This window comes from Panthera tigris, chromosome B3, assembly GCF_018350195.1.
Source record: "Panthera tigris isolate Pti1 chromosome B3, P.tigris_Pti1_mat1.1, whole genome shotgun sequence".
NCBI classification, from domain to species: domain Eukaryota; kingdom Metazoa; phylum Chordata; class Mammalia; order Carnivora; family Felidae; genus Panthera; species Panthera tigris.
In genome coordinates this window covers 71960330-71973583 of record NC_056665.1, presented here as the reverse complement: position 1 = coordinate 71973583, position 13254 = coordinate 71960330, and the positions used below count along the sequence as shown (strand labels likewise).

At 39.5% G+C, this 13254-nt stretch overlaps 1 protein-coding gene across 7 annotated transcripts in view; it reads left to right on the top strand.

Moving 5' to 3' along the window:
• The window catches only part of CHD8 (chromodomain helicase DNA binding protein 8), a 62079-nt gene that overhangs the window by 36402 nt on the left and 12423 nt on the right, over positions 1-13254 (top strand). For 6 of the 7 annotated variants that reach the window (XM_015541682.2, XM_007091336.3, XM_007091339.3 and 3 more), the window contains 16 exons: positions 963-1046; positions 4470-4607; positions 6149-6270; positions 6426-6669; positions 7504-7680; positions 8697-8840; positions 9072-9327; positions 9910-10120; positions 10368-10563; positions 11038-11205; positions 11402-11581; positions 11728-11838; positions 12159-12355; positions 12556-12755; positions 12836-13016; positions 13107-13196. In XM_015541682.2, the coding sequence (XP_015397168.1) occupies positions 963-1046; positions 4470-4607; positions 6149-6270; positions 6426-6669; positions 7504-7680; positions 8697-8840; positions 9072-9327; positions 9910-10120; positions 10368-10563; positions 11038-11205; positions 11402-11581; positions 11728-11838; positions 12159-12355; positions 12556-12755; positions 12836-13016; positions 13107-13196 (2699 nt within the window). The remainder of the gene's footprint in view (positions 1-962; positions 1047-4469; positions 4608-6148; positions 6271-6425; positions 6670-7503; positions 7681-8696; positions 8841-9071; positions 9328-9909; positions 10121-10367; positions 10564-11037; positions 11206-11401; positions 11582-11727; positions 11839-12158; positions 12356-12555; positions 12756-12835; positions 13017-13106; positions 13197-13254) is intronic. The other variant, XM_007091338.3, reaches the window with a different exon arrangement.

Genomic DNA, 13254 nt, shown 5'->3' with positions numbered 1-13254 from the left:
CTTATTTGTTTGTTTTTAGAGAATTCCCCCAAATTTCAAGGTCTGGGTGAAGGAGAAGGAATTGTATGCCAGAGTTACAGGAGAAAGATTAGGAAAAGATATGTCACAAGAAGCACTGGCAACAAGTGTCTGAAGAAAGAAGAGTTTTTTCCTTAAAGTTTCTTTGAGATCTTTGGAGCCGTGGGTTATATATTTTCATATACCATCCAGAGTCGGATGCCAGTGACTTAGAAGAAAAAGAACCAGAGTGATTGAAAATTGGCCAAAACAAAAACCAGAACCAAAATAAAGGGCGGGTGGGGGGGTGCTACTGATGAGACTATGGTGTCTCAGCAAATCCCAGGGAAGGGAGTGCTTAATGGAGAGGATTAGGAATTGTGGAATGCTTTTCAGAGGTAAAGCGAACTGGGGACAAAACTATTTCATTATATTTGGCAATTTGGAGATCATTAATGACCTTGACAAAAATAAGTAGTTCAGTTGTGTGAGGAAAGTGGACGGAAGAGTGGAATGGATGGGCAGGGAAGGTGATGACATGGAGATACCTTGTGTTTAAACCAGTTGGGAAAAATTGGCTATGAAGCAGAACAGAAAAATCATTACAGGGAGATGAAGAGTAATTTAAGATGTGCCTTAATAGAGAATATCCATGTGTTTGTGGGAATGATCCAGTAGAGAGGGATTAAGAAGGTGAGAAGGGATGGAATCCAGACCACATATGGAGAGAATGGCCGCTCTTAGGAGACTTGCTCTGGTAATAGGTGAGAGGATAGGTGCAGGCTCAGGTAAGTTTTTAGAATTTGATACTGTGAAATTTGGGATCTCCCTTCTGAAGACTTCTTTTAAAAAAAAAAAAAAAGGTTTTTTTTGAAATAGGATCATCAAAGTAAAGGTGGGGTGGAAGGTTGGGTCTATTGGACAATGATCTTTTGGTCTTACTGTTTGTTTGATAACTCCTTTAGGATGAAGAGCCCTTCAATCCTGACTATGTAGAGGTGGATAGGATATTGGATGAGTCTCACAGCATTGACAAAGATAATGGGGAGGTAAGTTGAGGCATGGAAGAACATGAAAGGTCTTAGATTTCTGCTGGTCTGCTTGCCCATCTTTTATTTTTCAGATATGGCTAAAAAAATCCCTGGGACAAAGAGGTATTTTTGAGTTTTTCTGAGGGCTCTTTGGAATGAAATTGGGAAGATTAAGGGAGTAGGGAGAGAGGCTAAAAGGAAAGCTTTCCATAAAATCAAACATTTGAGAGCTATATTTATAAGTACCAAGAGCTGTATGAACAAGTACTCATTCACCTTGATCTCATTTTCTCTCAGATTTTATATGGGAGACCCCTGACATTCAGTTGAGGGTGAGAGAAGGGGAGAGCAGTAGAGATACTTCACAAATCTTCATAGTTATAAATGTAAAAATACCTGTGCAGACTCTTAGCTTTCTTCATGTTGTTGAGAATTACTAAGTTTTTAAAAATTTTTTAATGTTTTTATTTATTTTTGAAGGAGAGAGCATGAGCAGGGGAGGAGCAGAGAGAGAGAGAGAGAGAGGGAGACACAGAATTCAAAGCAGGCTCCAGGCTCTGAGCTGTCAGCACAGAGCCCAATGCAGGACTCAAACTCACAAAATGTGAGATCATGACCTGAGCAGAAGTCAGACGCTTAACCAGCTGAGCCACCCAGTTGCCCCAGAGAATTACTGATTTTTTAAAATGTTTATTTATTTATTTTGAGAGAGTGAGTGTGTGTGAGCAGGGGAAGGGCAGAAAGAAAGGGAGAGGGAGAGAATCCCAAGCAGGCTCCATTCTGGGAGCGCAGAGCCCCACACAGGGCTCTTTGTCCCATGAGCCAGTTGCGAGGGCTCAACATGGGGCTCAATATTACGAAACTGCGAGATTATGACCTGAGCCCAAATCAAGAGTCAGACACTTAACGGAGTCACCCAGACACCCCAGAGAATTACTTATTTGGTGAACTTACCATCAATTAATGCGTTTTGATTTATCATTAAAACTGATTTGAATCTGTACTTTTTTTTAATGTTTACTTTTGAGAGAGAGAGAGCCGCAGGGGAGGGGCAGAGAGAGAGGGCAACAGAGGATCTGAAGCAGGCTCCACACTGACAGAGAACCCAGTGTGGGGCTCCAGCCTATGAACGATGAGATCATGACCTAAGCCAAAGTTGGACACTCAACCAGGTGCCCCTGAATCTATACTTTTAAACAGAATGTGGGATTCCCTTCCCACAGATCAGATTCAGTAGGTCTAGGGTGGGACCCAGAGATCTGTATTTTTAAGTTCGTTCTCCAAGGGATTCTCAGGCATAGCTTCATTGGGAATCAGAGCACTAAAGCTCTGTTAGCAGATTTTACACATGCTAAAACACTTGCTAATACAGATTCATAAATTACTTTTTTCATTTTCCAAGGAAGAATTGTAAAGATCTAAGCCACCAGTGAATTGAACATCCTCTCTTAATTTTTTTGAAACTTACTTAGACTGTGAACAACCATTCCCTTAGAACTTAGTGCTTTCTTTTCACTTTAGCAGTTTTGGTTTGCTTTGTACGGCCATATTTCATAAAGTTTTTATCACGTCTGACAGTTACTGCTTACCCAGTGACGAGTACAGAACCACAGAACCTTGTTAAGATGTCAGTGCCAGGTGGTGAGCTGGGCCCACTCACAAGTTAAGTGACATGTTTCTATACACCACCCCTACAGGACCTAAAAACTAAAGTCTTCCCTCTGTAAAATTCCAAGTTTATTGTATAAGCCTTTAGAGTCACTCAGAACCTTAGATGTCCAAGACCTATTACAGTTCACTATGTCTTCATATCCTAATAGGCATCCTCAGATAACATAGTCTGCTTTTGGGGGTAGGGGTGGGAGTTACTGTTTGTTGTTCATTTGTGGGAGGTGAGTGGGAAACCAACCCAACTATTAGAAAGGACAGGTTAGCTGCTATTAAATTCTTCTCATCATTTTCAGGATCTCAGTCTTCTTAGCCTTGAAAATCTTGTGCTCTCTATCAACATACTTAACTCTTCCAGAAGTAATTGGTCTTTGGTCCCTTTGGACTGTGTTGGAAATGGCAAGACAGAAGAAAATGTTTTAGTTCCCTGGTAAAACTTTTGCTGCCAGTATTAGATATCATCCTATATACCCATTTCCCTCCATCCCCAAAATAAGTTTGCTTTGTCATCCTCTGTACGTTACCTAATAGTGGAAATAAGTATTATAAATAATAAAGTATTTGGGACAGTAAATTATGATGCTGGAAATGTGTGAGCTGGACAAATGGCTTTATGTAGAAGGTGACCTGAGTCACTATAATAAAGGAAAGGAGCAACTAAATTAATTCTGGGGATCCCATGATCTGTGACTCTGTTGAGGTACTTAGATATAATCTTCAAATTTCTTGCTGTTTTGAGGGGTATTCTGTGAATTGATCATAGAGATTACTGTTGATTACATTAGGCCCAATATAAAGCTTTTTGTTTGTTTTGGTTTTTGTAGGGAGGGAGGGAGGGAGGGAGGGAATCCCAAGCAAGCTCTCTGCCAACAGTGCAGAACCCGATGTAGGGCTCAAACTCATGTACCGGATCATGACCTGAGCTGAACTTGGATGCTTAACCGACTGAGCCACCCAGGTGTCCCAGCACTAGGCCCAATCTAATTCTTGTTTCATATAAGCCAGAAATGGAAATGCAGTCAGTGCAAAGATCATCTTGAGTAGTGAGAAGAGCCATTTTACCATAGGTCACTGCCCATCCCTTGCAGTAGAACACCTACATAGAGCACAGTACTGTAGGTGGAGCTTCAGCATTTGCCCTTCCTCTTCTCTCTTCTTACCTGTCCTCAGTGATAGCTCTTCTAGTTCTCTCCTAGCTCGCAAGGGAATCTCTTTACCACCATATGACTACTCTTTGACGTAGCGTCTACACTCAGAGCTACAGAAGCTCCGAAGCCCAGTGATTTCAGCCCTGCTTTTCTCTTACGGGTTTAATATGTTCCTCGCTTAGAAAAGTAGCTTGGCTTCCACTCTTCCACTGTATTAAATTTGGTCCCAGGACACTAGTATGGAGCCAGAGGTCTATCTTTTAATTTCAACCTAAGTCAACATAATACAGGGGAGAAAAAAAAAAAAAAAAAAAAAAATATATATATATATATATATATATATGTATATATATGTATATATTTGGCATTTGCTTGGTTGATGAGCATAATGTTTCAGTGCTTAGTGTTCTAGAAACTACTGGTAGAACTTTGCCTTTTAGAATAGATTCTGATAAATTGCTGCAAAAATCATCAAAGCCATGAATAGTACATGCATCTTTTTTTTTTTCTAGTACTTTTTAGTATTAACACCTTGTGATCTGACTCGATAGTCAAATTCTTATCCTTTGATTACAGCAGAGAACACAGAATCAGTTCATTAAGCCTTTAGCTTCTTCTCTCCTAGCCTGTAATTTACTACCTGGTGAAATGGTGCTCTCTGCCCTACGAGGATAGTACGTGGGAGCTGAAAGAGGATGTTGATGAGGGCAAGATTCGAGAATTTAAACGGATCCAATCAAGGCACCCAGAACTCAAAAGAGTGGTAAGTATATTTGCATTTAGAGTGTAAAGCCCACATAGGTAATGATGTAATTTTTTATTTATAGAAGCTTATGTTGTTGTTTAGCTTTTTATCATGGACACTTTCAAACATACAAAAGTTAAAGAAATGTTACAATGTACATTGTGAAGAAATGTTACAATGTACCCATCACCCAACTTTTAACAATTAATGATAGCTGATTTTTCATGTATTTCTCTATCTACTCATTTTCCTGTTTCCCAGTTTATTTTAAAGAAAATCCCAGATTCCTTTATTTCATCCATAAATATTTTGGTGTTTATGTCTAAAGGATAAATAATACCATTTTTACACCTAAGAAAATTTAACCATTTCTCAATATCATCAAATAACCAATCGTTATATGAATTTCCCTGATTGTCTTCTAATGTTAAATTGTTTGAATTGGATTCAGAATAAAGGTCTATATATTACTGTCAGTTAATGTGTCTCAGATCTCTCTTAATTATAGTTCCTCCTGTCTCTCCTTTCCCATCTTTGCAGTTTCTCTTGAAGAAATCAGGTGGTTTGTTCTCTAGGGTTTCCATGGTCTGAAGTTTGCCGGTTGCATTTCCCTCGGTACCTTCTAACGTGTTCTCTGGCCCTTATATTTTACATAAATGGTTAGATACAGACCAGTGCTGTCCACTGGAACTTTTTAGCGCTGTGCTAACATAGTAACCACTAGCTACATTGCAAACTTTCAGTAGTCACAGGTGGCTAGTGGCAGATATAAAATATTATCATTATAGACCGTTCCATTACAAACTACTATTCTAGAAGCTTGATCAGGTGGGGAAGGGAGATGACCAGATCTACTTAATAGATGGTTCTATCAGGTTGTCTTTTGTGATATTATTAGCCATTTATGATCATTGCCTTGGTCTGTTTTTTTTTTTGTTTTGTTTTTTTAATGTTTATTTTTTTTGAGAGATGGAGTGTAAGTGGGGAGGGGCAGAGAGAGGGAGACACAAAATCTGAAGCAGGCTCCAGAGTCTGAGCTGTCAGCACAGAGCCTGAAGTGGGGCTCAAACTCAAAAGCCACGTGATCATGACCTGAGCTGAATTCGGACACTTAAACCGACTGAGCCACCCAAGCGCCCCTGCCTCGGACTGTTCTTTAAGGATTCAGAATGATGATACTTTAATTGTACAATCTTCATTTATTAGCCAGAATTTTCTATAAAATACGACTCACCTACTTTTTGGTCACTCTGAGGTACAGATTGTATAAGAAAGGAGGATAAATGCTTTATTTTCTTTATTTTCCAGTTTTCAAAATAACAAGGTAGTTCTCTAGCATCCTTCAGAAGTGATCAATGGATTTTTTTCTCTTTTCGTTTTCCTTTTTTTTTTTTTTTTTAAGTTTTTTAAACTTACGTTATGAACTCATGAATTTGAATATATTTAAGATGCTTTTAATTCACATTTTTGAATTGATTTTAGGTACTAGAACTGCCTGGGACATTTGCCTAGTTTTGTTAATATCTTCACCCCACTAATTGAAATTTTCTCTTTTGTAGAATCGTCCACAGGCAAGTGCCTGGAAGAAGTTAGAGCTGTCACATGAGTATAAAAACAGAAACCAGTTACGGGAATATCAGTTGGAAGGGGTCAACTGGCTGCTCTTTAATTGGTATAACAGGTATAGAAAAGAGTGGGCCCATGAAATGTAGGCTTGGTCTGGGATGATTTTTATTAATTTTCTGTTGAAACAGTTTCTTTTTACTCTTTTGTTATGTACTTTTAAAAAGATGGTATCTTTTAACATGCTTTTCTTTTTCCATGGTGAATCTTCAGGCAAAACTGCATCCTGGCTGATGAGATGGGATTGGGCAAAACTATCCAGTCCATTGCCTTTTTGCAGGAGGTATATAATGTGGGCATTCACGGACCCTTCCTGGTCATTGCTCCACTGTCCACAATTACTAACTGGGAGCGAGAATTCAATACATGGACAGAAATGAACACTATTGTATACCATGGCAGTCTGGCTAGCCGTCAGATGATTCAGCAATATGAAATGTACTGCAAAGATTCACGGGTGAGTGGCATATCATGGGAATGTAATGGTTTGGAGAGAGTAGGCCAAGGTAGCTGGTATTTTAGAGGCTTTTCTATGAATAAAAGACTTTTAATGAGGTTTTCTTAGGTGATTTATGGCATTTTGTCTAGATTACATGAGGAATTTTTTTCACTTTTGCTCTTTTTATCCAGTGAACATTTTGATCCAGTGGGAGTTCTGGCTTCATTTATGAATACTTAGATTTTAAATAGAATTTTACCAGTATTGATAACTTTTAATTAAGAAAGAATGGAGGTGGTGAACTTAGGCCATTTCCTTTCTTTTTCTTAAGTCTACTAAAATTTTCATCAAGATCGATTCCTGTTTCTATATAAATTTTAAAATAAAAATTTGAGCTATTCATCCTTTCTTAGTTGTATTTTGCTGCTATTTTGTTAAACTGATTCTCCTGTCCATTTTTAGATAGTAACAGATATTACCTATTTCACTTTCAGTTTTGTCTTGTATGTTTCAACGGTGCCTGACCTTTGTGGATTTCATTGTTAACTATCAAAAGATCTAGGTTTTGAGATACATGAGCTAGGCATACAGCAGAGTCAAAAATGTCCAGCTTCATTCAGTGAGGTCTGTCATTTTCTCAAGAAACTGAATGTGTTGAAGAGACATTGTATCTTACATTCAGTGATTTGGCATTATTTATCATGAAGATAAACAGCAGCATAGGTGGGTGGTGGTGCAGTTTGTATTTCCTGTTGAGCCTGCCTGAATATAGAAAAGAGAATGTGTAATTCAGAAGAGGTCCCTGTTTAGGTTCATGGTAGGCCTTTTCTTAACTATTGCTTTCGTGCTTAGGGGCGCCTCATCCCAGGTGCATACAAGTTTGATGCCTTGATCACCACTTTCGAGATGATTTTGTCAGACTGTCCTGAGCTTCGTGAGATTGAATGGCGTTGTGTCATCATTGATGAGGCCCATCGGCTAAAGAACCGTAACTGCAAGCTGCTTGATAGCCTCAAGCACATGGACTTGGTGAGTTCTTCACATTGACTCATGGGCAAAAACACCTGAAATTAAAATAACCCTAATTCTCTGTGGAATTAATATAACTTTAATTACCAGAGAAGAAAAAAGAATCCCAATCCTGGTATTGGGTGGTGGGTATGACCTATGGGAGTGGACACCTGAAAGTCTTGTAAGAGTCCTGTATATTTTAGAATTGGAAGGTAATTGTATGTTAGTGGTTTTTAACCAGGTGGAGAGGCGGGATACTGTATTAGTTACCTCGTACTGCATAACAAATACCCTAAACGTTAGTGGCTAACAACTAATATTTTTTATGATTTTCTAGCCCAGCAACTTGGGCTGTGTTTGGCTAGACCATTACTTTGGTGATCTTGCCTGTAGTCAGTAATGTGGCTACAGCTGGCAATTGGTGGGCTCTTGGGTCATCTTCTCTATGACCTGTTATCCTTCAGTAGGCCAGATGTTGCTTCTTTACATGGTAGAGTCAGGGCAGTGTCCAGAGAGGGCAAAGGCAGAAGTTGCAAGGCCTTTGAGTTATAGGCTCTGAAACTCACACAATATCACTTCTGCTACATTCTCTTTGTCAGAGCAAGCCACAAGGCAAGCCCAGATTCAAGGGGTGAACCTTGATAGGAGGAACTACAAAGAATTAATGGCCATATTTAATCCAGCACAGGTACATTCCCTAGAGGGGGACATATTAGGATATCTGTGGGGATTTGAGCGTGGAAAGGCATATGTAATTGAAAAAATAAATATTTTGAATATTTCTTTGTTTGCTCATAATCATGTTTAAGTTAATTCTTGTTAAATATCAAGGTGTTTTGTTTTTGTTTTTTTTAATGTTTTATGTTTATCAAAAGAGGGAGCAAGAGTGAAAGAAAAGTTAAGATAGTAATCTGGTCCATTCCCATAATTATACAGATAAAGAAATTAACGCTTAAGTTATATGCTTGATAGAAAACCCCAGATGTCCTTTGTGTTTTTGAGTTTTATCATTTTTTTGTTTTCTCCATTTCTAGGAACACAAAGTGTTACTCACAGGAACACCATTGCAAAATACCGTGGAGGAACTGTTTAGCTTGCTTCATTTCTTGGAACCTTCACAGTTTCCTTCAGAATCAGAGTTCCTCAAGGACTTTGGGGATCTCAAGACAGAGGAACAGGTAGGAAATGTATCTGGACAAAAAAGGTAAAGTGTGTAGTAGGCACGCATGTACTGTCATAGGCCGTGAGGGCCTTTTTGAACTTACAACCTCGTGCCTGCATCATTTGTGGCATTGTGCAAAATCTACATTTCTCATAGTGGAAAACTCATGTTTTTTTCATGTTTCCAAGTAACGTAAGCATGTTTGTCCTCATAGTTTTTATTTCTTTTCTCTCTGTATTGGGCACAGGTTCAAAAGCTACAGGCCATTCTCAAGCCAATGATGCTGAGAAGACTCAAGGAGGATGTTGAAAAAAACCTGGCACCCAAACAGGAAACTATTATTGAAGTAGAGCTGACCAACATCCAGAAGAAATACTACCGGGCTATTTTGGAGAAGAATTTCTCCTTCCTTTCCAAAGGGGCAGGTCACACTAACATGCCTAATCTGCTCAATACAATGATGGAGTTGCGCAAATGCTGCAACCACCCATATCTCATCAATGGTGAGAGAGCTCCTGGAGAATACTGCATTCCTCTGTCGCCTGTGTTTCCTTTCTAACGATACTCCTCAGGAACTGTGGATACGTTGACTGACTCAGCCTAAGTTGGGGAGAGAGAGGGGTTCTTTTAAAGCAACTCTTATGTGAAATGTCTTTCGCTAGTTCTTCCCCCTTCATCCTGCATAATCTTAAATTATATGAAATTTGCTGTTTAGAATTTCATGAACAAGAACTCAAGTCATTCTGTCCTTTGGAGAAATGTCCCCACTGGTACTCCATTTTGTAGTTTCTGATTTGGGTGCCAGTGGGATGGTAATAGTTGTTAGCATGTACTGTCCTAGTTCTAGTCCACATATTTATGTATGTTTTAGCCAATTACAATCTTAAGTCCTGATTGATTTGCAGTATTTTGTATGACACAGTCGAAGATTATTTAGGATGTTTTGGGTGCTGAAATTCTCTGTGAGAAAAATGTTTATCTCAAGTCAGATAACTTTTCTTGGCTTCCTTATCTCAGTTAAGTAAACTACAGCCTTAGCATGTTTCTCTGGATCTCACCATCAAGTTTGATTTTTCTTTCGGCAGGTGCAGAAGAAAAAATCCTGACAGAATTTCGAGAAGCTTGCCATATTATACCTCATGACTTCCACTTGCAGGCCATGGTTCGTTCAGCTGGCAAATTGGTTCTTATTGACAAGTTGCTTCCAAAACTTAAAGCTGGTGGCCATAAGGTTCTGATCTTCTCCCAGATGGTACGCTGTCTAGATATCCTAGAGGATTATCTAATTCAGAGGAGGTGAGAAAAGAATCATACCTTGCCTTGTGTTTAGTGTAGCTTCGTAAAGCTGCAAAGAGTAGGAGGGTCTGGGTTTAATAAAGTCGGTTAGGACTGGGATAAAAGAAGTATTTAAGATTCCTACTCTCAACTCTGATAAAGTTTGGGTCAACTAGAGATACAGAGATACTGATATTGATCCTAGTCTGCTTTTTTGGTCTCTTTTTTCTGCTTACCAATTAAATTTTTTTCTGTGATTGTCGCACAGGTACTTATATGAGCGTATTGATGGGAGAGTCAGAGGTAACCTTCGACAGGCAGCTATTGACCGCTTCAGCAAGCCTGACTCAGACCGTTTTGTCTTTTTGCTATGCACCCGGGCTGGTGGACTTGGTATTAATCTCACAGCTGCTGATACCTGCATCATCTTTGATTCAGACTGGAATCCACAAAATGACCTGCAGGTAGAGGAAATCATTGTCTTAGGGACGAACCACCTAATGTAAGAGGTTTTCCAACAGGATCAAGATCTCATAGAAAGACTTTCTTTCAAAGAGTATGGCATTGTTTATTTGGTTTAAAGGTGGCAGTCTCCATCAGCAAACCGTCAGTAAATGTTTTGGGCTTTACAGACCATACGGTGTCTGTTGTAACTACTTAGCTCTGCTCTTGAAGCACAAAAGCAGCCATAGACAACATGGAAATGAGCGGGCGGGTTTGCGTTTCAGTAAAACTTTATTAACGGAAACAGGTGGCTGGGTAAACTATAGCTTGCTGACTCCTGTTGTGTTTGGTGGGGCAGTCATTTCATCTTGAAATTGACTTTTGGTTTTGAGTTGATCTCATGGCTGCATTATAGATGTGAATTGGTATTTTGAATTCTTCCCACCCCAATTTTATGTTATCTTTGCCCTTTCTTTCCATTTCTTTTTAACCAGGCGCAGGCACGATGTCATCGAATTGGGCAGAGCAAAGCTGTGAAGGTGTACCGTCTCATCACTCGTAATTCTTATGAGAGAGAGATGTTTGATAAGGCTAGCCTTAAGTTGGGATTGGATAAAGCTGTGCTTCAGTCCATGAGTGGTCGGGATGGCAACATTACTGGAGTGAGTCCTCTTAGTCTGTGGATACATTTGTAGCAGGTCATAGCAATAGAGGGAGGCAAAGCTATTTTGCACAGGAATCTGACCACCATGTTTGATTTCTCAATTCTTATTTCTTAAAATGTAATAAACTAAATTATTATGATATGGTTAGGTAATGCTCTTAGTAGTTTTTTCATCTTACTGTTGGGTTTTGCAGATCCAGCAGTTCTCCAAGAAAGAGATTGAAGATCTCTTAAGAAAAGGAGCATATGCAGCCATAATGGAAGAAGATGATGAGGGCTCCAAGTTTTGTGAAGAAGACATTGACCAGATCTTGTTAAGACGAACCACAACCATCACCATTGAGTCTGAAGGAAAGGGTTCTACCTTTGCCAAGGTATGTTCTGTCTGTGCCAAATGCTAGAGAAGCAGAGGTAGAGACAGGAATTTTTAGAATTTAAATATATTTTTTAAATACAGTTACTGGTTTCACTTGCTCAAAAAAGTGTTATGGTCAACTTTACTTTGTTCCTTCCTCACTAGGCAAGCTTTGTTGCTTCTGAAAATAGAACTGATATTTCTCTGGATGACCCCAACTTTTGGCAAAAGTGGGCCAAAAAGGCTGACCTGGACATGGATCTACTGAACAGCAAGGTAGGCTTCCTTTTCTTTACGGAAGCAGTGTTTCAGGAGCCTTTGTAGCTGCTCCGATTCTTTGATGCTGGCCTTCATTTATGATGGTGTATTGTATATAAGAGCCATTGTAAAAACTTTCTGCATATGAGGCCCCAGAAAACTACTTAGATATCTACCACTTACTTTTGCTTCCTGAGTCCCTATAGATTATTTTGCATGTCCTAAAAAAAAAATCTCTTTTTGAGTATCTACAGATGTTATATCCATAATTGTCTTAATTCCTTTCCCACAATCCTATCTTGAACAGAGTTACTCTTCTGCTTCTGTTCTCTGTATAGAATAACTTGGTGATTGACACACCTAGAGTACGAAAACAGACCCGGCACTTCAGCACCCTGAAAGATGATGACCTAGTGGAATTCTCTGATTTGGAAAGTGAAGATGATGAGCGGCCACGCTCTCGCCGACACGACCGTCATCATACCTATGGGCGCACTGACTGTTTTCGGGTGGAAAAGCACCTCTTGGTATATGGGTAAGAACCCGTCTTGCCATTAGAGGTAGTGGATTTTAATCCTGCTAGACACTCGGTTTGCCTTTCAGATTGGAAGCTCTGACCAAAGAGGGGATAATGGGAAAAACTTTATTCTGTTAAGATGTTTTCCCCAGATCTTTTCCTCTCCCATCTTTTGGAAGTCCCCAGGAAAATATTAACACAATTTTCTGTTTTTCTAGTTGGGGACGGTGGCGAGATATCTTGTCTCATGGACGCTTCAAGCGACGTATGACTGAACGAGATGTGGAGACAATTTGCCGGGCCATCCTTGTTTACTGTCTTCTACATTATCGTGGGGATGAAAATATCAAAGGCTTCATTTGGGACTTGATTAGCCCTGCTGAAAATGGCAAGACAAAAGAATTGCAGAATCATTCAGGTAATTATCAACTCTTTACTGTTTATCTTTCTATAGATCACCTAATCCTTTTCAGGTCCAAGGGTTTTTCTCAATCCAAGTCTTTAATGTCTCCCCTTTCCCAGGTCTGTCTATCCCTGTGCCACGTGGACGCAAGGGGAAAAAAGTAAAATCACAAAGCACTTTTGATATCCATAAGGCAGATTGGATCCGGAAATATAATCCTGATACCCTGTTCCAGGATGAGAGTTATAAGAAGCATTTGAAACATCAGTGTAACAAGTAAGGATGGAAATTAACAAAGACTAAAGCATTTTCCACCCCAAAGTTTCTGTGTTATTACTGACCTGGCTCTTCTTCCCTCACTTGTAGGGTGCTATTGCGGGTACGGATGCTCTATTATCTAAGGCAGGAGGTTATTGGAGACCAGGCAGAGAAGGTGTTAGGGGGTGCCATTGCCAGGTAAAGTTATGGTACATTTTTCTTTATGCCTTGCCTTATACCAGAAAAGATTGGTTTA